General features: G+C 43.0%; 1 protein-coding gene and 1 long non-coding RNA gene across 9 annotated transcripts in view; one reads left to right on the forward strand and one right to left on the reverse strand.

Moving 5' to 3' along the window:
- Nucleotides 1–18,575, reverse strand: part of LOC108351012 (uncharacterized) — a 47,815-nt gene extending 29,240 nt beyond the window's left edge. Inside the window, exons 1-2 of one of the 4 annotated variants that reach the window (XR_015621062.1) lie at nucleotides 17,723–18,575; nucleotides 6,210–6,413 (exon numbers count right to left, since the gene is read on the reverse strand). This is a non-coding gene — a long non-coding RNA (uncharacterized LOC108351012). The remainder of the gene's footprint in view (nucleotides 1–6,209; nucleotides 6,414–17,722) is intronic. The other 3 variants (XR_015621058.1, XR_015621060.1, XR_015621059.1) reach the window with 3 other exon arrangements.
- Eps15 (epidermal growth factor receptor pathway substrate 15) overlaps nucleotides 17,292–23,621 on the forward strand; it is a 100,224-nt gene continuing 93,894 nt past the window's right edge. For 3 of the 5 annotated variants that reach the window (XM_087549162.1, XM_087549163.1, XM_087549164.1), the window contains exon 1: nucleotides 17,376–17,449. In XM_087549162.1, coding sequence (XP_087405288.1) covers nucleotides 17,417–17,449 — 33 coding nt within the window. In that variant the 5' untranslated portion in view covers nucleotides 17,376–17,416. 5 annotated transcript variants of the gene reach the window in all.

Genomic DNA, 23,621 nt, shown 5'->3' on the forward strand with positions numbered 1-23,621 from the left:
CTCATTTTACAGCTAGGGAAGTGGAAAGTAGGGGAGGAATTGACTTGATTTAGATAACAAAGCTCACCAAGAGAGTGCAGATCAGGAGCAGGGTTCTGGCCTGGTAAAACCCTCAGCAGTGAGGAGAGAGAAGGGAAGCTGTCTAATGGAAGAATGTAAAAATGAACTTTGGGGTAAGATGGACATGAGTTAGGATCCCAGCATGGCTGTTTACAAGACCTTGAACTTTGTCTTCATGATTTAATTTTAAAATTTCAATGTCCACTATATGCTGAGTGGGTGATTATAATGTAATCTGCTGCACACAGATGCTGTGAGGTGGAGTTCAGAGAGCATGTGAAACTGTGTAAGTGGCACATGATCTACATTCCAGGGATGGTCAGCTACTTAAGACCTATTTGCTAAGAGTCCAGATGCCATCTTTAGTGCTGCCTCCAGGAAGCTTCCATCATCCCTGAGTTCCTCTAAAGCAGCTCACTACACATCCAACTGCTTATTCTTATAATCCCTTTGGGACAACTCAGAATGATAGTTCAGGAAGAGAAGGAAGCAGCAAGATGTTGTATGGGAGCCGGCTGAGAGACTTGTATATGTGTGTTTGTATGTCTCTCTCTCTCTCTCTCTCTCTCTCTCTCTCTCTCTCTCCCCCTCCCCCCTCTCTTTCTGTGTGTGTGTGTGAGAGAGAGAGAGACAGAGAGAGACAGAGAGAGACAGAGATAGGTAGTTAGTGAGGGGGAAGGGAGTAAGGGAGGGGGAGGGAGAGAGAGAGAGAGAGAGAGAGAGAGAGAGAGAGAGAGAGAGAGAGAGAGAGAGACCCTGAGCTCAGTCTCAGTACTGGGATTACAGGGGTGTACTATTATTCTTTTATTCTGGTTAGTGTTCTCACATCTTTTTAATGGAAGTAATGCTCTTACCTCCCGAGGCTGTTGAGGGGGGATAGATGCAGGTGTTAGTATCCATCCTGTACTTTAGAGATAAATGTGCGGGCTGCACTTTGTGTTTACTATTCTTCCAGGGACTGAAATGGACTCAGAGATGGACTGAGTTTGGCTTCAGAGTTCAGCTCTTGGAGAACATGGGTCTTAGGTGCAGCCTGGTTACTAAGTTGCTGCTGCTGTATCCAATGCTCAAATATCAGTCCCTGTGCCTACAAACTCCTCATTCGTGTGAAAAGCAGGGCTCTGCAGATGATCCCAGAACATAGCTGCTTGGACCGGAGTTCCATCTACAGGCAAGCACCCCCATGGGTTTGCCAACGACCTACAAATGCATCCTGGCTTCTTGAAAATGAGTTGGACAAATCAATATTTCTCTCTCAGTAATCTGAATCGGAAACATGAAATGACCGAGGCCATTAGCAGCAATAAAAACCTTGGCTAATAGTATGGAGAGGGACTGAGAGGTTGAGTAAGGATATGCATGGGAGGAGACAGAATCTAGGCTACGACAGACTAAAGTGGCCCAAGTTCAGAAACTGTGAGTAAACAGAAGCTACAGAGTAGAAAAAGACAGTGTGCGTTTATCCAACAAATGCCAGAGTTCCTTCTGTAACAGCAAATGGTGTTGGCCTCTGAGTACACAAGAGTGACTCAGACACAGTGTTTGTCTCCTGGCACTTAATTTTGGTGGGGGAAGAGAAACAAAACAAATATACAAACAAATAATTGTAAATTGCTAAGGGCTAAGAAGAAAATAAACACAGGTCGGAGACCGACTTGGAGGGACCTAATTAAGAAACAGCAAGGGAAGGCCGTCCAGTGCTTGCCACCCAGCTGCACCACCTTAGCCTCAACCAGAACCTGCAAGGTGGAAGGAGAGAACCAACTCCTGGAACCAACTCCTCTACCTCACAACTGTGGCACTTCGGTGCCCTCTGCCAAATAAATAAGTAAATGTTAAAAACATTTAAAAACAATTAGCAAAGGAGGGAAGGCCTCTCTGAATAGAAACTAAAGAGAGGTCTGCAGGACAAGATGGAACCAGTGGCATGATGAGCAGGGAGAGGGATATTTGAGAGAGAGAGAGGGATATTTGAGAGAGAGAGAGAGAGAGAGAGAGAGAAAAAACATGTAGCAGCTGATGGCATAAAAGCAGCTGAGAGGGACAGACAGACAGACTATAGCAGGGTCCACTCTGCATCATGTACACATGTATAAATAATAATAATAATAATCATAATCATAATAATAATAATTTTTTTCAAGTATTCAAAGGCCACGAACTGAGTCTGGATAAAAACACAAGTTCTAAGTCCCACCGTTTACCAAATGCATGACCATGAATAAATTTCTTAATCTTTCTGTGCTCGACAATTGAGGTACATTTGAATTTTACTACATGGAGTTGTGGGAAATTTTAAAAAAGAAAAAAAAGGGTTCTCTCTCTCTCTCTCTCTCTCTCTCTCTCTCTCTCTCTCTCTCTCCCTCCCTCCCTCCCACCCCACCCTGTGTGTGTGTGTGTGTGTGTGTAGTGGTTGAAACAGTTTTTGGCACATATCAGATATCTAATGACTATAAGTTTCTTCTTTCTTTCTTTCTTTCTTTCTTTCTTTCTTTCTTTCTTTCTTTCTTTGTTTTTTTCTTTCTCTCCCGAGACAGAATCTCTCTGTATTGCCCTGGCTGTCCTGGAACTCGCTCTGTAGACCAGGTTGGCCTCAAGCTCAGAGGTTCACCTGCATTATTATTGTTACAGAGTCTTGTTTTCTGACTAAGGCTGGCCTCACACTCAATCCTGCCTCAGCCTCCTGAGTGCTGGGAATACAGGCCTATGCCTCTGAGCTGGTTAAGTGCGTTTGAAAGGGAGAGGAGGAGGAGTTCCTGAGGGGAGGTCAGGTATACAGAGAAGAGTATTCTGAATTTATGTGGAGTGAAGTGGGAATGGTCAGAAATGTGTGATTCAACATGATTTGGTGATGTTTGCAGGTAAGCTGGGTATTGTAGTTGAGGAAAATGGAGGGATAAAGAACAGCTTACAGGGTTCTGGCTAAGCAAGGAGGTGAATGACTGGCATTTACTTCAAGGAGGTATCTTGAGCAGGTCTGGCAGAGAAATAGACACATGAACTTGAGAGTCCATGAGAAGTACATGTGAGTGACAGCACTCATGGGTTCTAAGTTTTGAAACCAGAGAAGTCTGGGATAAAGGAATTTTGAAGTCACTAGCAAATCAGTATGTATGGTAGACCATCTAGGAAGAGAGGACCCAGAGGGAAGTGGAGGAAGCCTGAGGAGGCCAGAGGAATTGCAAATTTTAGAATAGGTGAATAGAAAAGGGACTAAGAAGAAGCTGTGAAAGCAGGGAAACTGAGAGGCATCTGTTACCAGAGACAAGGGTGGAGACAGTCAGCTGATGCACAAGGCTTATTCAGGCCAGCTAGGGCTACATAGTGAGACCTTATCAAAAAAGAATGCATGTTTTGAAACTGAATACCAACAGAAACGAATGAACTTAACTACATTTAAATATGTGAGTCAACAGCTTTGAAAGGAAGGAAGGCCAACCCATATATATCGTTTTAATGAAGTATTTTCAGTATATCCACATTCTAAAAACAAAGCAGAACTGCAAACAAATCCTGAGCCCTATTTAGTGGGCTGTTTTGGTAATGGAATCAATGCAGCAATTCTGAAACTATTTTGTGTGCTACAATGCTGAGTAGATGAAGAAAGACAGTGATGCTGGGAGCCAGAGTTGTTACTGTGGGAATGGAGAAAGGCAAATAAAGAAGGAACCCTAAGGGCCTTAGAAGTAGAAGTGCCAGTAATGAATCCATGATTAAACACGGTTAACTAAATTAAATCGCTATTTCAACCCCCTTAGCTTTGTTTATTAACAGGGCCTAGAAGCAATTTTACCCCAATAGCAGTGAGCCTATCTGATACCCAGATCTTGCTTTCCAAACATCCATTCCCTACCGTACGGGAAGTTCTTGGGAGAAATGGCTTAGGCCAACTTCCAGAAATAGGCAGCGGAAGTACAAGAGGAACCTGGGAGAACTTATATAAGAAAGCAAGGAGGGAGAGAAAAAGAGATCAAAAGGATACAGAAAGCAGCTTAAAGAATTTCTCACTGCTCAACATTGGGACAAGAAATGAAAAAAATGCAGTGAGATTATAACCTACTAAATAAAAAGAAGGATCCACATATTTATATGATGACAACATGGAGGTGATAGAGAAGCATGGTGCCACACATCTGTAACCCCAGCAGAGGCGGAGGGCCAAGAATTGAAGGTCATCCTTGGCTATGTAGTATATTTGAAGTCATCATGGGCCACATGAAACCTGAGGGTGACGAAGAGTATCTTACTTATAGTAAAATGCCATCTAACAATGGTAAATAAAATGACAAAGCTTCATTTTGTCAAATGACAAACATAAATAAGATTTCTTTACCTAGTTGTGGTCGTGTAATTATAGCACTTCAAAAACAACCACACTCAGGTAGTTTAATTGACTGCTCCCCTCTCAAAACAAAATTATCATCTAATCACACAAAATCATGAGACAAATAGCAATGGGGTGTTCAGATACTGGGCAAGTATTGGGGTATCGTGGTCCTACTGCCTGTAATCACGAACTTGGGAGAGAGAGGCAGGAGAATTAAAAGCTCAAGGTAACATTGTTTCAAAGATACAAGAGTTAATAAAATGTAAAGATGTGGATATCATGAATAATAATGAAAGACTGAAGACCTATTCTAACTTAAAGAAGACTGAGTAAGGGTCACATTGTTTAAAGGCAAAGCACTAAATCAGACTCTAGATGAGGACTGAGTAAGCTTTCTAGTTTGTTTCTCTGTTACTGTAACAAAATACCACCCACAAACAACTTGGGTGAGAAAAAGGCTTACTTCCGCTCAAGGGTCACAGTCCATTACTGAGGGAAGTCAGACCAGAAGTACAAGGCACAAACCTGAAGCAATGAACATGAAGGAAATGTGCTTTTTGGCTCGCTTTTCTCTTGTTTACTTAGCAAACTTTCAATAAAGTAAAAAGTTCAGTGTTTTCTTATTCAAGAGAGAGAACCCAGGCACAATTAGATCAAAACAAACCCCAAATCCAACAGTTAGTGTATAACATCTGGGACTCAACTGGAGATTTTCGGCTTCAAAGGTCTTGGGCAGCATCACTTCTTCAGCTAATGCCAGCAGCACACACAGCTGGTAGTGTAAGAGTCGATATACTCCATGCCTGTTGCTATCCTTTGGGGTCATCCCACCCACTTTGACAACTGCCTTCCCTGGGTCTCTTCAGGGACTCTGACACTTCAACATGGTGTCAAGCTCCACCTTCTCTCCATGACCCCTCCAATCCAGGAGTTTCTACTGCAGCTGAGGATGCACCTTTACCAGTGGCCTCTCCTGGCTTCTTTCATTGAGATTTGGATACTGTCACACAGTACCAAGCCTCAGCTGCTCTCCTTCACCACCTCAAGCTTTCAAAGTGAGTTCCACGTGGGAAACCCATACACATTATTTGAGTTCTACCTCAAGCTTAGTTCCTGCCTAGACTAGAGCTACTGTGTTACCCTGAGGAACTACTTTCTAGATTTTACATCAGTGATGCTTATCTCTTGTTAGTCACAGATTTTCCAGCCCCAGCTAACTAGCATCTATTGTCTCATTAAGACAAAGGTTTCATTTCCACCTTTCTTCTTCTGAGACACAATCTAAATCTATGTAGCCCTAGCTAGCCTAGAACTCACGGACCCATCTGCCTGTGCCTCCAGAGTGCTGGGAGTATAGGCTTGCGCCACCATGCCCAGCTGTTTTCACAGATTCTCAACTGAAATGCATCACATGAACATCTCCATCAAAGATAAAGTCTTTGAAGGAGACTCAAACTTCCCTCTGAAATTTCACAAAACAGGTCCTCATCATGTGCTCTTCTCTTAACATTCTTATCTTTCAAGCTCCCATAGAACATTCAACTAAGTTCTGAGCACGTAATGGATTTTCCAGCCCCAAACTGAAAAAAAATCCAACCACAATCTTCCTCTAAAACATCATGGTCAGCTATGTCCTAGTCTCTAAAACCAATTTTTGTCTTTATTTGGTTTATGCTACTGTGATAAACACTATGATGACCAAAAAGCAGCTTAAGGAGGAAAGGGTTTACTTCAGATCATGGTCTAGGACTGAAGAAGATCAGGGCAGGAATGCAAGGCGGAACCGGAAGCATAAACAAGCAGAGACCACCAAGGCACTTACAGGCATGCTGTGTAGTAGGCATCCCAACATTCTGGAGATGGAGGCAGGAGGGTCAGCAGTTTAAAGCTTTCTTCATGGCTGGAGGGATGGCTCATCAGTTAAGAGCACTGACTGCTCTTCCAGAGGTCCTGAGTTCAATTGCCAGCAACCACATGGTGGCTCACAACCATCTGTAATGGGATCTGATGCCCTCTTCTGGTGTGTCTGAAGACAGAAATAGTGTACTCACATACATGAAACAAATAAATAACTATTTAAAAACAGTAAAGCCATCCTCAGCTACATAGCAAGTTCAAGGTCAGTCTGGACTATAGTAGACCCTCCCTGGAATAACAAAAACAACAAAAAGGAAAATACACATTGAGGGTTGGAGTACAACTCATAGTAGACAATTGCTTGTCTTTATGTAGACACCATTAGCTCTTTTGAAGGTATATTTTATGTTTATGAAACCAGAAGACATTTGGGCCACCACTACTTGAGGGCAGTAAGAATGATGCTACACCTTTCTGGTGGTTCTATTGTTTCATTTGCTGGAACAGAACAATGGAGACAATCCGAGGGCAAGGATGAGCTTCCCTAGGGTGTTTCCAATGGTAGGGTGCTTGTTTGAGTGGATGCTAATTCTCTGTGTAACTTATTTAAGGAACTGAAAGACTGCTCTCTAAAATGTACTATTTTACATCTTTACCAGCAACACGTGAGGGTTCTAGTCTCTTTTTAAAACTGTTTTATTCAGGTATTACCGGTGTGTATATGGATGTGGGGGGGGGCGCAAGGAAGGTGTCTGTGTTTGGGTCTGTGTCTGTATGGTCAGAAGATGGCTTCCAGGGGTTGGTTCTTTTCTTCCACAGTGAGTGGCTTCAGAGGATTTAAGTCAGCTTTTCATAGCGAACGCTCCCCAGTGAGTCAGGTCAGGTCAGTCTTACTGACCTGAGGGTTCTAGTTTTTTCATGACTCTACTAAAATTGAATTAATAAAATAATGTTAACCATTCTTTTTATAGGAAGATAATGAGTTGTCATCCATATATATATATATACACACACATATATATGTATATATATATATATATATATATATATATATATATATGGCTAGTTTAATGGGTATGAAGCAATATCTCATTGTAGTTTTGATTTGTACATCCCTAATGACTAATGACTGATTTGAATGTCTGGTTTTTATTCTTTTGCCATTTGGATATCTATTTAAATTTTTAAATCGTTTTCTTTTAGTTTAGTTCTGTTTTGCTTTTTAAAGAGGCAGGCTCTCCTTAGGCTCCTCAGTCTGACCTGAGTTCTAGGGCTCTACAGGTGTGTGCACTCATCATTTCTTGTTTCATTGAAAAGTTACTTTCAAATGAAATCTTCTTTGACTCAGACTGGTCTGAAACTCCTGGGCTCAGATGATCTAGGTTTCCCAAATATGATGAGACTACCAATGCGTGACATCATGCTAGCTACTTTTTGTCTTTTCTCTTTCTTTCTTTCTTTCTTTCTCTCTCTCTCTCTCTCTCTCTCTCTCTCTCTCTCTCTCTCTCTCTCTTTCTTTCTTTCTTTTTTTTGACATAGGATTCTATGTATCCAATGCTGGCCTCCAACGGAGGATTACCTTAAAGTTCTGATTCTCCTGCCTCCATCTTCTGAGAGCTGGAATTAGCAGCACACAGTTTCTGTAGTACTGGGGATTGAATCCAGCCAGGGCTCTGTATGATGGGCAAGCACTCTACCAACTGAGCTACACTCTCCCCTGCTAATTAAAAGATATTATAGTTCAAAACTTGTGTGTGAAGGGGTGCAGGGGACAAACTATGAAAGTAGTTCATTCCTTCCAACATGTGGGGTCCAGGGATTTACCTCAGATTGTCAGACTTGGTAACAGGCACCTGACAAGATGAACCATTTTACTGGCTCAAGCCATGGACTTTTTGTATGCTAATTTTTTTCTTTTCTTTTTTTTTTTCGGGGCTGGGTACCGAACCCAGGACCTTGCGCTTCCTAGGCAAGCGCTCTACCACTGAGCCAAATCCCCAACCCCATTTTGTATGCTAATTTTTCATCCTGCTACTTTGCCAAAGTGTCTATTAAATCTAATTGCAAAAGTGACCCCTCTGGGTCTTTTAGGTACAAGACCGTGTAGTCTATAAATAGGATATTTTGACTTTTGCCTCCCTCACTTGCGTCCCATTTCTTTCTTTAACTAACACAGGGTGCTATGTGGCGTAAGAGTGAAGAGTGTAAGTGCCTCTGTCTCATTCTTGGTTTCAGATGGCATGCTTTCAGTCCCTCCCACCCTCATTTTGTAAAATCTTATCTGCTACAGCTATATTATGCTGGACTTCTATTCTGATTTTCTTCAGTGATTTTTATTGAACATTGTCAAAGATCACTTTTGCATCTATTGTGAATACGTGACTTTTATTATTGATGTCAATTTATATGCTGAATTATATTTATTTCCTCATTTTTATTTTATTTGAGGCAGAGCCCTGTGTGGTTCATGCTTGCCTCTTATAACTGCATAGCTAAAGACAACCTTGAACTCCTCTCTTGCTTCTACCTCCCATTACTAGAATTACAGGTGTGTGTGTGTGTGTGTGTGTGTGTGTGTGTGTGTGTGTGTGTGTGTATGTGTGTGTGTGTGATGCCATGCCAGGTTTTATTTTGATTTTTTTTTTTTTTGCGGGGGTTGTGGGGAGGGGACAGGGTCTCACGTGGTTTCACCTGGCCTAAAACTCACTCTATAGCTGAGGATGGCCTTGAATTCCTTGGCTTCCTACCTCTTCCTCCCAGGTGTTGAGAGTACATGTGTGCCACTATGTCCAGTTGAACTGGCTTATTCTAATAGTGTGCGTGTATGTGGGGTGGTGTGAGCATGTGCACGTGCACGCGCTAGCCCCTGCATGTGGACTAGAGGGTGACTTCAAGTGTCTTCCTCCATTGTGCTCTACTTATTTTCTTAAGCTACAATGATCATGTCTGTCCATCCTACCCTAGAGAGTATGAGCCCCAGGCTGAGGAGAGACCTTGCCGCAAAGGGCAAGGTGGGACACAATCGAGGAGGACACCCTTCTAACTTAGGTACACAGCACATACATGTGTGCATACACTCACAGAGACAGACAGATAAATCAATCTTTTTAAAAGACACTAGATTTGACAAAGCAGTAGGTATCCTTTGTGTTTCCAGTGGTGATTTTGCTCATCTGAGACTCTCTAGAGACTCAATTTCTCTAAGCCTGTCTCAGCTTATTCCTGATCCGTCTGTGCTATGTTCCAGGTCCTCTTTTATCCTCTGCTAGTTCCCCTCTCTCTCCCAGATATGCTATGCTTCATTCTATCAAAAGTCTCAGCAGCCGGGCAGTAGTGGCATACACCTTTAATCCTAGCACTCAGGAGGCAGAAGCAGGTGAATCCCCGTGAGTTTGAAGTCAGCTATGTCTACACAGTGAGTTCCAGGACAGCCAGAGTTACACAGAAAAACCCTGTCTTGGAAAAAAAAAATCTCAGCGTGGCCAGAACACACTTGCTCTTCTGTACTGTGTAGACATGTCTCTTACCTCCAAAGACCTGGCCCCCACTGGAAAGTCATGGATTAGGAAGTTGATGTCCCTGGTTTTTGTTTTTTTTTTTTTTAAACTATTAAAAAGTGGTAATTGTTTTTTGTGAATGGGTCTTTTTTGCCTGCATGTATGTCTGTGCATTATGTGCATGCAGTGTCCTTGGAGGTCAGAAGAGGGTGACAGATCTTTTGGAAGTGGAGTGACAGATGATTAGGAGCTACCTGGTGTGTGTGCTAGGAACAAAACCGGGTTGTCTGGAAGAGCAGAAACTGTTCTTAACTGCCGAGCCAACTCTCAAGTCTCTTCCCTCTACTCTGTAGGTTTTGAATGGGGAAAGTATAAGATCACACTTATGTTTTTAGCATATTACAGTGTAGAGAAAGATGAGCACAGAAGTGGGGGTGGGATCATTAGTTAAGGAGCTTTAGTTGTGGTCCGGGAGACAGAAGGTAGCTGAGAGAGAGGGAGGAGTTACCAGATACAGATGGACGGTGAAAATAAAGTTAGAACTTTGGATATATATTGGAGAGTTAGCCAACAGAATGGCTGATAGACTGGGTTTAGGCTGTGAGAGAGAAAGCATAGAATTCTAGGGAGAAGTGAATCTGGATCCTGGACAAAGCACCCTCTATCTGTGTTATAGTGTGAGGTACTCAATATCCAGTCTTGGTCTTAAGCTAAGACAAACTGTGATTATGGCTCTAAAAAAGCTTGGGCTGAAAGCGCCGTCTATTTTCATTATGTGTATTTAAGAAGGATGCCTTCATTTGTCCCAACCTCATGAACCAGCATTATCATCATTTGCAAAGCACCTGACACTGAGCTCACAGAAATCCAATCACTGAGTTTTCCCTTCAAACCCGGAGAAGGGTATCCCCATTTGTGATTTGATTATAGATTACAGTAAGGGACTGAGCTGACTGAATCAGAATGCCTCAACCTCTCAAACCTTTCTCTCTCTCTCTCTCTCTCTCTCTCTCTCTCTCTCTCTCTCTCTCTCTCTCTCTCTCTAAGACAGGGCCACATGGATCCTAGGCTGACTTTGAACTCTATGTCAGTGAGGATGAGCACTTGAACTTCTGATCCTCCTAGCTCCACCTCCCAATTGTTCGATTATAGGTATATACACTACGCAGTTTCACGGAGGTCTTGTGACCCGACCCAGAGCTTCATGCAAGCTAAGCGAACTCTCTACAGCTCCAGGCCTCTTCAAACTTTTGGCCTCAACACTTTACGCTTGTGTTGATTCTCGTGTGTCCTACTTTAGAGCACAAGGATGGAAGACTACACAGCTTTGTTCTGCTCGTAGCCCGTCCTCTGACTTCCTTGTGATTGAAGCTTCTCCATTTGATGGTGGCTCAGCATTCACACATGTTAAGCAGGGATAGTAATTACTTATGGAGGAAAAGCTTTGAAATCTGCAGATGAAAGGATCTGCAGCCATGAGTACAAATATTTTCTTTCCCAGGGTATTCTTTTTGATTTCTTGTGGTTTTAGGACCTTACATAAGAGAGGGAAATGAAAGGCAGGAAATAGGGCAAGCATAAAACTGCAGTTGCTTTCTCACTAAGAGCCAATGTCACTTTGGGAACAACAACTGAATAATTCCTCTTACTCTAGAGTATTCAATAAACATTACAAATGGATGAAAAATTTATGAAAAAAGTCATTAAGTAGGCCTTGGAAAACCACTGGAACCCTTAAAAATAATTTTGTTTTCTAGTTCAGGTTACCCAAACCTTGGATATTCCTCAATAGACAAGGAAACTAACAAATACAGAGTCTGCTGCATGCCAGCTAGGCACTAGGCCTTTACATATAATCTAATCATCATAATAGCATAATTGAGTAGGTATATGACCAGTTTGCAGAGGAGGCATCCATGGCCTGTTATCACTCACTGACTTGTCCAAAGTTATGAAAATAAGAAGTTATAGAGCCAGTAATGGACCTGGTTGGGTTTTCCAAGGCCTTGCATTCAGCCGTTCCCAGGACATCCTATTTGTGATACAGTGATGATAACAGATTTAAGTGGATTTATGGCACCCCAGAGGTCTATGCCATTTAACAGTCTTTTACTGTTTGTCTTTTTCATGGCTTAGTCCCTGGTATAGGGACAGTTGTTTGAGTAACACAATTGTTATTGTTGTATAGTTTCACACATTCTTTTTGCCCTGGGTAAGCCTGAACAATTGATGATCTATACTTATGAAGCCAGCAGTTTGGAAGCATGAGCTCTACATTACCATTACAATTGTAGGACAACTTTGTTTTAAAGCATAGCACCATTTGTGTGGAAGGCTGTTCACAAAGAATCGTGCACATGAACTGGCTCTTTGTATATTCAGAGAGCTCCTCACAGCCTCCCCTCATAGTTTCAATCATTCTGCATTTCTCAGCTTTATAGATGCTGACATCACATGAACAATTGCAATGTTCATAAAAAGCCGCTATGACAATTGCTTTCAAAACTTGGGGACCAAAGAAACAGAAGTAGTAAAGACTTCCTTTAAGGATAGGTTCAGGAATAGGAAAGTTAGAATAGCATAGAAAGATGACCGACAACCACGTCGTCGGTGATTTATGATCTCCTCCAGGCTCACCCCAAGTTTAGGTTTGTCACAAATCCACACCTCACTTCCAACTTTCCATGCTCAGAGTTTCAGTTCATGGAATCATCTTGGAGGCTGTTTCTCCAGGGTGCTAACATCACACTGTATTTAAAAGATTGGGTTTGTATCAGAAGACCTTTGAATTATGAAATTGAAAAAAATCACTCTTCTGTAAAGTAAGGTAAAAACAGTCCTTATCAGGTTGTTGTAAAAACAAGTTTGGCTCTTAGTACTCAGATTATAGTCATCAGATATAACTTTATATCTTAGGCAACACCTACCTTTTAATGACAGGGATACATGTGTCAGGTGTTCAAAACCACCCCTCCCTCTTCTTGTAACTAATATAACTACAAACTCACTTAGTAATTAGAAGGTTGATTGAAAAGCAGGAAGCTAAGTGGTGTCCTTCCACAATGGTATTGCATAAATATGAATTACTGAACATACACTGAGTCCAGGCCAGTCTCTTTCAAAGGCCATTTATGCATGATATCTAATTTTTATGTCACCTGAATCAAGTGGTTATTATTATATCAGAAGTATATGCCAGGGACTTGAAGATTAGGGCTTAAGAGACATTAAGCTGCCCTAAAAAATAAGTAGATCTTCTCTGTCTGACCTACGTAGTTCATTCCTTTTACAATGGATTAGATCATAATATCTCTTCAATTAGCTATATTTTATCTTCCTAAAATAGATTTGGGATGTGACCCAGTGCTTTGATGAGATCTGGGACGAACATTTGCAAATTGTTTTTGGTATGTCATTAAAAAAAAAAAAAACCCAGTCTCAGAAGTTGTAGATCTTGGGAGTTTGGCCCATCAGTGCTATCTATGCCTACAGATCTGTTCTCATCTCCGGCTACATGCTATTAACTGAAACCAGAACTCACGAGTGGAGAAGCCACTATAAATTATGGTGCTCCTGAAGGGACCAGGAACAATTCCTGCATAGTGAATTTAAAGGTCTTCTTTTTTCTTAGGTGCTTCTTCTTTCCTATTTCTTTCCCCTAACCTCCACTCCTTCCTTTGTTCCTTTTTTTCTTTTGGATTGAAGCATACTAGGCAAGTACGGTAGTTTAGCTATGTCTTCAGACCTTTTTTTTTTTTTTTTCCTTTTCTTAAATGAAGACCCAAACTGCTTATGAGTAAGTATGCTTGTGCTTTAGGGGACAGAGGTCAATGTCTTTTAATTGCTCTCCACCTTATTTCAGGTTTCTCACTGAGTTGGAATGCACAAATTTCTCTGGACTGGATGGCCATCAACCGAGCCCTAGGGATCTTTCTGTACCAGCTTCTCCAGTGATAGGATTATAGGTCATGTCTCTTCTCTCGGCTTCCTCCCAATTCCCCCAAAGGGTGATGAGGAGCATGCTCTCCTGCTTGTAGTTTACCAACTGAGCCATCTCCCTAGCCAACCTTAACCACTGAGCCATCTCTCTAGCCCTTCCCTAGCCTCTTAGTGTTCTTATCTGTGAAGTGGGGATAAACTGAAGATACAGATTAAGTATAGCTGAGATTTTATCTGAAGTTTTATAAGGTACCTGTTAGATATTAGGAGTTAGTTGTATTAGATTTTGCAAGCAAAAACATAAACTTCTAAAAGAGTCGTATATAAATACGAGGTTTCTTTCTTTCTTCCTTTCTTTCTTTCTTTCTTTTTTTTTTTTTACTTAAAGCAAACCCATAATAGTTCCTTCTATTTTCTTTTTTTTTTTTTTTGGTTCTTTTTTTTTTTTTTTTCAGAGCTGGGGACCGAACCCAGGGCCTTGCGCTTCCTAGGTAAGTGCTCTACCACTGAGCTAAATCCCCAGCCCCCCTTCTATTTTCTTAACATGCTATGGTATGTTTGTGAGGGTCAGAGGAGAACTTCTGAGAGTCCTTTCCTTCCAGCTACTTTCAAACACAAAGTGTCTGACTTTCAGATTTCCAAACTTCTACACTTCTATCTACAACTTCAAACACTTTTCATACATTCCTTCACAGCTACCCTAAAGTCCTATAATTAGTGATTCCTTGGTTATACTCTGATGATTCTGGTCCCTAAGTTTTGTTCATTTCAATATAGCAGCTGCTTTGACTATTAGCCATGTAACCTTAGGCAGATTATTTGACCTCCGTGGTGCTGAATACCTCCCTTGGGAAATGAGTGTGATGATTGTTTCCTTTTAGAGTGTTTTTGTGACGTTCAAACTTACAATGTGAAGTAAAAGATGCCAATTGAAACATCAGTTGGGTTATAGTTGATGTTTCAAACTGGGATCGTTTTTTCTTCTTCTACCTTGAGTCAAAAGGAATGATGGCAAAAAGAGGTCAAAGGAGACACTCCTGACTAAGTGGTTACTCATCAGACCTGTATAACTTGCTTTTTGAGGCTGGACCAAGTCAGAGAAGTCTAGGTAGAGTTGGAAGCTTTTGAGGCCTCTCTGGTTTTTGTCTGTGATGGAAAAAGTCTAAAAGCAGAAGTGGAGCTAACTAGATCTAGGGTCTTTCCAGCTGCCTGAGTGTACTGAGGAATCCTATTATAATGATAACAGCTGTGTCCATGGTAGACATGTGGTTCCCACTGTTGGGTTTGTCCTGGAAACCACCATGAGTGAGAAAGGAAGAACAATTAGGGCAAATACATATTGAGACTGGGTACTTCTGTGTCTGAGGGAACTGCAGGAGTGAGACAGTCTTCTTTAAGGATTTTACAGACCAGTAAGATGTACAGGCCCTCAACTAACTCTTAAAACAAGGCAGAGGATGCGGCCTTTGAAGCAGCTGAGTAGATAAGAGTAATGCTGCAGAGACTGCCAACCTGAGTGCCATCCCCAAGACTCCATGGTTAAAGGAGAGACTCTACCTCCTCCTCAAGTACTTACACACACACACACACACACACACACACACACACACACACACTTAAAACTCAATTAAAAAGGTAGAGTATAAAAGTCACACTAAAGTAACTAAAAGCTGGTGTGCAAACTTCCTAGACTTCCTGAAGTAGGCCACATACAAACTGAGTGTGCTGGCTAGTTACATCAACCTGACAAAAGTTAGATTTATTAGAGATGAGGAAACCTCAGTTGAAATGCTTCCATAAGACCTCACTGTAGGGCATTTTCTTTTTTTTTTTTTTTTCTTTTTTCTTTTTTTCGGAGCTGGGGACCGAACCCAGGGCCTTGCGCTTGCTAGGCAAGCGCTCTACCACTGAGCTAAATCCCCAACCCCGTGTAGGGCATTTTCTTAACTACTGGTTGGTAGGAGAAGGCCCAAGCCTGGGCTGGTGGTCTTGGGTTCTATAAGGAAGCAAACGGAACAAGTCAGTAAGCAATACCCCATCATGGCCTTTGCATCAGACCTGACTCCAGGTTCCTGCCCTGTTTGAGTTCCTTTCCTCACTGCTTTTGTCGATGAACTGTTATAGGGACTGTGAGGGAAATAAACCCTTTACTCCCCAGGTTGTCTTTGGTCATGGTGTTTCATCACAGCAATAGTAACCCTAAGTAAGACACTGAACCTTTGTAGGTGAAAATTTCAGGTAAGTGGTTAGTTATTCCAACTAAGTGTGGCAACATGAGAAAGAGTAAAGTGTATTATGTTGAATATACATAGGCAGGACAAAGAAAGGCCTTTATTAAGCTTATACTATAATGTTATGATGTTAAAATATATATAAATATAAAAAAATTCCCCTGTCATTGGGGAATTTCTCTTAGAGGGGAGGGTTAGACTTATGTAAACAAGTCATTAAGAGGTTGTTGACTTCTAGTAAAGAAAGCCAACAAAGAAGTATGTACACTGGATTGGAGAGACAATACTTTGACAAGAGGTGGCATTTATGAGGAGAAAGAATGTGAGACAGGACCCGGGGCTTTATGCACACACTGTACCAGTGAACTGAACCACTACACTGTGGCCCTAGACCTACTGTTGTAATTGCACAATCTAGGCGGGCAAGGAGCAGGCAAGGAAAGCACTTTGTTCTTGCTCCCGAGATTTTTACTTTACAAGGACTTGCATGCCTTCCTAACCAATGTGATAGCAGGCAGAAAGAGCTGTACTCCAGCTTTCTAGTCAGCTTTTAAACTTCAGGTAAGAGAGTTGGGTTTTTTGTTTGTTTTTCGTTTCTGTTTTTCCTTTTCTTTTAGTGGGAGGTCCTTTTCTTTTTATTTCAGACAGGGCCTTACTGTGTGTCCTTGAACTCACTATGCAGAGCAAGCTGGCCTGGAACTCATAGAGATGAAAGGTATGTGCCTGGCTGGGTTTCACCTTCCTCATTTGTATAACTTTTCTGTTTTAAATCCCCCATTCATGCAATTTTTTTCTTTTAAAGTATTTAGGCCTGGAGTGGTGGTACATCCTCTTAATTTAGCACCCTGGAGGCAGAGAGGCAGGTGGATCTCTGAGTTTGAGGCCAGCCTGGTCTATATAGTGAGCTCCAGGACAGCCAAGGCTACACAGAGAGACCCTGTCTTAAAAACAAACAAATAAACAAGCAAGCAAACAAACAAAAGGGATTTAGTACAGAGCGAATCACATACAATCAGCATTATTTAATATTATTACTACTAAACCTTTACTATCATTACTTAGTACCATTACTTTTAGTTCCCACAACTCACCTGGCCATGGGTATATTCCCCCCCCCCCCCCCCCCCCACACACACACACGCACTTTACAGAAAACAGCAGCCCAGAAAGGTCAGTGGGTGTCCTGCCTAAACTTCTCAGGTCTCTGTGGCGCCGCCTCCGCCGCCCGTCCGCCCCAGAGCTCTATCCGCACCGGGTTTTCCAGGGAGGCCGGGGTCAGGGCCTGGTTCCGCGGCTCAGACTCCCGCGCCGGGCTTTGCGCGCCGCCACGGCCTGTGGGGCCAGCGGAGCGGGGCGGGGCGGGGCGGCGTGAGGAGGGAAGTTGTCGAAGTTCGGGGAGACGCCCGGCCGCCGGCCTCGCCTACGGCCTGTCCCTCCGCCTCCTTCCCGCCCCGGGCCCCCGTCAGTCCGTCCTTCCTTCCCCTCCCGTGCATGATGGAAACACCATGGCTGCGGCAGCCCAGCTCTCCCTGACACAGGTAACGCCGCCCGCCGGTCGGCCAGGCTCGACCTGCTGGGGTTCCCCGGCCCTCCCCCCACCGCTCTGGGGCGCTGGCGCGGCGGCCGCCCTCGGGCCGCACGGTGGGAGAGTGTATGAGGAGTGCGGGCGCCATCCCGAGTCGGAGCCGCGGCCGCCGCGCCCCCGCCCAGGGTCGCCCAGCTCTCGGCTCCGCCCCGCGCGGCTCCCACCCGGCCGCCGCCCCCGCCGCGGGTCCCCGCGCCGCTCTCCTCCGGGTCCGGTCAGTGCTCACCCTCTCGGCAAGTTTCTCTTACGGGCCTGACGGCCCCCAGGTGAACTCTCGTGAGGCTCTTGCGAGGTAGCGCCCGCGGGTCGTGCGAGGCTCGACTTCGGCGGGGCAGGGTTCCCTCAGACTTGCTCAGCTCTGGCCCACGGGAGCGACGACTGCAGAGTTCCCCTCAGCTCCCTCAAGTCAGCCTCGCTTCCAGAAGTCGCATCCTGCTCAGGCACTTGCCCTACTCAGCGCCTTTGCCTCTTGGTCAGGTTAACTTCTGCTCAGATCCCCTTGCAGACTTTCCCACCCGCGACGGGGCTGTCTCTGATCACCGTCCTAGGGGTCACAGCGCCGGCCTTCTGCAGGTGGGGCGCCTCTTTCTGCCTCCGTGCCGGGAACCACCAGGGAGATAACTTTGCCCTGGGACGATCTCTACCGAAAACTGCTCTTGAGATCTCTCCTCTCGCTCTTTTTAATTTATTACACTTTCTCTTCCTTCAGAGCTCTCTCTCTCTCTCTCTCTCTCTCTCTCTCTCTCTCTCTCTCTCTCTCTCTCTCTCTCTCTCATTAAATTTTCTCTTCCCACAGAGCCCCGTCCTCCAGTTTCATAGGAAACATTTAAACATCACACATTTAGGAGAGTCTGAGTTCTCCGTTTCTGTAAAACCAAGCGTAGTCATCTCAAGACATCCAGGAGGGATGAGGTACCAACCACCTGCCAGTCCCTTCCTTCTTAGCTCTCCAGAAGTTTGCCCTCTCCAGAGCTGGTGGCTGTGTACTTACTCCCTGGCCTGAGCCCACCCAGCCTACCCGCCTGCCCTGTGGTAGCTTCCTGCCATCTTGTCTCCTTGGCCTAGATTTGCCTGTACTTATAAGGTGGGGCATGTGTTTGGGTAGTAGATTATTTCTGTGTTATGATAAAGAGGTCTTGAGGTGTTTCTTTCCTAGAACTTTGAGATAGAAAAGTATTTTCCCCAGGAACCAGGATGTGGATTTTATTTATTTATTTTGAGACAGGGTCTCAAGTAGACCAGGCTGTCCTTGAACTCATTATGTAGTCAAGAATATCAAGAATGACCTTGATTTTGGATCTTTGTGCCTATATCTCCCAAGTGGACTGTACCACTAGGCTTAAGTTTGTTTACTGCCGGGGATCAAACTCAGGGCTTCATGCTGGCTAGGTAGACCCTGTACCAACTGAGCCATATCCCCAGCAAAAGTGATTTTATGTATACTATATATGTATGTGTGTCTTACAGTGTACACACACACACACACACACACACACACACACACACACCCTCAGGTAAAAGAGCCACAGCTTTCAGGCATAACCTCATAAACTTCACTTTACATTTCCATATTTATTTCCTGTGGGTCATTGTGTTTTGACTGGCATTGAACAGGGAAGAACTTTTAAGATGGTCCAGTCTTGGTCATGAATCTGTTTGGAAGGGTCCTTCTGAAACTCGAATTTGAGGACTGGAAACATTGACTTTTGGGTGTTGGCTTTCTGAGTGTAGATAGTGACCGGCCTTAAACATGATCTCTGTTGGCAGGCACTTGTATTCTGACTCTGTTGGCTAATTCTGGCAGTTTTCCCCTCTTAAAGGTTTTGCTCCCTTGAAGACTTCTGTAGAATTGCTTCTTGGTTGTGTGCCCACTTTCTTTTCTCCCTGGATCGCACTGTGTTTTTAGTTTCTGTTCACTATCATTTATCTCTGGAAATTTGCTTCAGGCTCTCAGTTTTATAGTCATTTTCATAATTTGCGTATGTTCTTGTGGTTGTATATTTAGGTGTTAAAATGCATCCAGAGTGAATACTGAATCGTTAAGAGGGATTATTCTTTAGGATCTCATGTTTGAACTTAAATTGATAATTCAAATAAGTCAATTTGGAATAAGATGCAGTGAAATTATATTGTAAAGACACGGGGGTGGGGACCTCAGGTTTTTTTTTAGTATTTACTAATGTATCTTTTTCCTTCAAACTTAGTAAATTTGTAGTTCTTAGATAAAATTAATTAATTATGTATGTATGAATGTTTGCTTGCATGTGTATATGTATACCACATGCATGTCTGGTGCCCACATAAGTCAGAAGAGGGTGTCAAATCCCCTGAAACTAGAGTTATAGATGGTTATAAACTACCATATGGCTACTGGGAACTGAACCTGGGTCCTCTGCAAGAGTCACAGGTGCGATTTACTTGAGCTGAACCATCTCTCCAGTCCTTGGTTTTATTAACGTGTGTGTGTGTGTGTGTGTGTGTGTGTGTGTGTGCGCGCGCGTGCGTGTGTGTGTGTGTGTGTGTGTGTGTGTGTGTGTGTGTGTGTGCGTGTGTGGTGTGCAGTGCATGCACATGATTGTGCAGGTTCCTGTGCCTGTTGGTGAGCAGGAAGAGACTAGGGGAGGATGTCAGGTGTCTTCCTGCATCACTTTCTGCCTTGCAGCCTTGAGACTGGCCTCTCAGTGAATGAGAGCTTGTTGTTTCTGTTAGGCTGGCCAGCTTGTTCCTGTTCTTCAGTGCTGGGGTTAGAGGCATGCTCTGCTGTGCTGGGTTTTTATGTGGGTACTGGGGATTTGAATTCCACTCCTCATGTTACATAGTGTTTTTACCTACTGAGCCATCTCCTCAGTTCCTCACACTTTTTGTTTAAAATTTTTTTTTAGCTGCTTGAACTAAGTCAGATAATGGTGTAGGCTGGTTTCACATTCATTATTGATCTATTTATGTTACCTTGTGTTTCTCTTTTCTACTCTTCTAACAGTTAGAGATGGTATACTCAAATGGGAGATTCTTCAGGGCAGAGACATGAGGAGAGCTCGAAGTGTATGGCTATGTTACCTTTCTGGTCCAGGTTCTTAGACTTAAGTGATCCTTCTGCCCCAGTCTCCCAAGAAGCTGGGATTATGGATGTGTGCCACTGGGCCCACAAAGGACATGTTAGATTTCATCTCTTTCCCTCTGTTTATTTGGGAGCGAGTGATTGATAACTCTGTGTCTATGCCAGAACTGTTAAAGAGCTCTTTGATGCTAGTTTCTGGCTCTGGTAATGAATGATGTTTGGAACAGGTTAGTTCATTCAATTGTTCATTCGTTCGTTCATTCATTCAGCCAGCGTGTCTCTGTGTATGAGTTTTGTTTGTTTTTTAGAGACAGAGTCTCTAGCTCTGGTTGTCCTGGACTCCTATGTAGACCATGCTTGTCAGGATTCAACAGCCTCCCAGGTGCAGGGATTAAACACATGCGTTGCTATGCCTGGCTTTTGTAAATATTTTTTAAAGTAGTAGATGTAACACATTGCATTAGGGTTGGATTTTTAGGTTTTTGGCCTTTATCATTTTAACTAAAACAACAAATTAGAGAAAAATGTGAAAAATGTTGTAGTTTATATTTCTCTTGCCTTTTGAATGCCTGCCAAATAGTCCTCTCTTTTTTTTTTTTTTTTCTTTTCTTTTTCTTTTTTTCGGAGCTGGGGACCGAACCCAGGGCCTTGCGTTTGCTAGGCAAGCGCTCTACCACTGAGCTAAATCCCCAACCCAAATAGTCCTCTCTTAACTGAAGATTGAGATTACGTTTTGTCTTTTAGAGATGATAGAATGTTAGATTATGAGTGCCATTTCCAGCATTGCCAATAAAATATGGTATGAGTAATAGCTCATAATATATCATAATATAGATATGAGATAGATCCACAGCGGTTCAATTCCCAGCACCTGTGTGGTGGCTAACAGCCATCTGTAACCCCAGTTCCAGGAGACCCAGCCTCATCCGAGCCTCCGGAGGCACAGCACTTAGGAGGTGCAGATACACTTGCAGGCAAAACACCCATATTCATAAAATAAAAATAAGTGAATTTAAAAATATTCTCCAATACATATTGTTAGCGTTTACTATTTGCCAAGAATTAGTGTAGCTACTTAGAATATGCTAGCAAACAAAATAATAATTTTTGAAGCTTCAAGACAAAAAACATGGAGCTTAAATTTTAATAGAAGACTTTGAACGTTATTAAATTCTCTGACGTTCTGTTTTGTAAATCATACCTAACGAAGTGTTGGTTTTCTCACCGTATTTAGTGTTGTCCAACTTTTTTTTTCTCATTTCAGTTGTTTTCACTTTTCTTGTTGATAAGTAAAATTCAAATCCTATGTGATAGCTCAGGCTATCCCAGGAAGTGGGACTCTGAGACAGGATTACTGTGAATGTGAGGCCAGAAGGGCAACAAAGTTAAGTTTCGGCTACAGAGAGCTTCTGTATGAAGAAACAGAAAACAGTCCCAGCTCCTAGATGAAGAGCTGTGGGCAGCTACTGAATGCAGAGAGGGGGGGAATCAGGCTTTCCCAGGGATGAACCCCTAACTGGTTATCTAATACCAGGTCATCAGCCCAAAAAACATGTACGAGCCATACCAAATGAACCGAGCAGTTGTATTTACATATTCACTGTTGTGTGCGCGCGCGCGCGCGCGCGCGCGAGTATGAATAATAATAAAAGAGGCCATGAATGGAGGGGAGAAACTGGATATGGGAAGGGTAGGAAGGAAGAAAAAGAAAAATAAAGGGAAAATTTTGAATAAGAAAGATTCAATTTGGGATTGGGGATTCAGCTCAGTGGTAGAGTGCTTGCCTACAAGGCCCTGGCTGGGTTCGGTCCTCAGCTCCAAAAAAAAAAAAAAAAAAAAAAAAAGAAAGAAAGATTCAATTTTTGCTTTTTTTTTTTTTTTTTTGTAGATTATAGAAAGGACAAGTAAAGGTTTCTTTCTGTTTTTGAGTACTTTCTTTGCTTTTCTTTTTGTTTCTGAGCACTTTGTATAAAACCCAGAGCCTTCCAAATGCTAGGCAACCACTCTACCACTGGCTGTTTCCTCATTAACTCTAACTGTGCAGCCTGAGCTGGCCTGGTCTCAATAGAGATCAGTCTGCTCAGGGCTCCGGAAGGCTGGGAGTAGAGGTGTGCACCATGCCTGACCTAGGACTTTCTTTCTTAGGGATGACTGTTGCTGTGAGGAAACAACATGACCTAAAGCAAGTTGGGGAGGAAGATGTTTATTTGGCTGACCCTTCCACATCAATGAAGGAAATGTCCATCAATGAAGGAAATCAGGACAGGAACTCAAACAGGGCAGGAACCTGGAGGCCAGAGATACAGAGATCATGGAGGGGGTGCTGCTTACTCTCTTGCTCAGCCTACTTTCTGATAGAACCCAGGACCACCAGCTTAAGGGTGACCCCGCCCACAATGAACTAGCCCTCTCCTCCATTAATCACTAAGAAAATACTGTATAGGCTTGCCTGCCGCCAGGTTTTGTGGAGGGATTTTCTCTATTGAGGTTCCTGCCTCTCAGATGACTATAGCTTGTGTCAAGTTGACATTAAACTAGCCATCACAACTTCTTTTTAAACTCTTGCCTGCCTTTAATTCCAGTACCCAGAGGTGCTCTTGAGTTTTGAGCTGAAACACCTGTGAAGCACTCGCAGAGATCTTGGGTGTTGAGAGTAAAGATGCTCAGCCTGGTCGTAAGTCTCTCGGGGAGAGAAGCTTTGGTCCCAAAGAAACACCCCAGACATCCTTCTCTGACCTCTGCATGTGCATGCACAAGGGTACATGTACATGAATATCACACACGAGTGTGCACACATACTCATGCGCGCACGCATACACACACACACACACACACACACACACACACACACACGCCCGTGCGCAAATTTAAAAAGCTCCAAAAGAAACTTAGCTTTTTGAAACATAGAAATTACCAATTTTATTAACAAATTTTGCTAAGACATTAATTCATTTGTTGGTACCTTGATAAGTTGTGGGTATATTAATACACTTCACTATGAGCTTTTTATTTTTCAAAATACGGTGTTATGAATTTCTTAAATACTTATTAGGCAGTTCAGCTGAAT

Source organism: Rattus norvegicus, chromosome 5, assembly GCF_021556685.1.
Source record: "Rattus norvegicus strain SHRSP/BbbUtx chromosome 5, alternate assembly SHRSP_T2T, whole genome shotgun sequence".
Classification (NCBI taxonomy): Eukaryota; Metazoa; Chordata; class Mammalia; order Rodentia; family Muridae; genus Rattus; species Rattus norvegicus.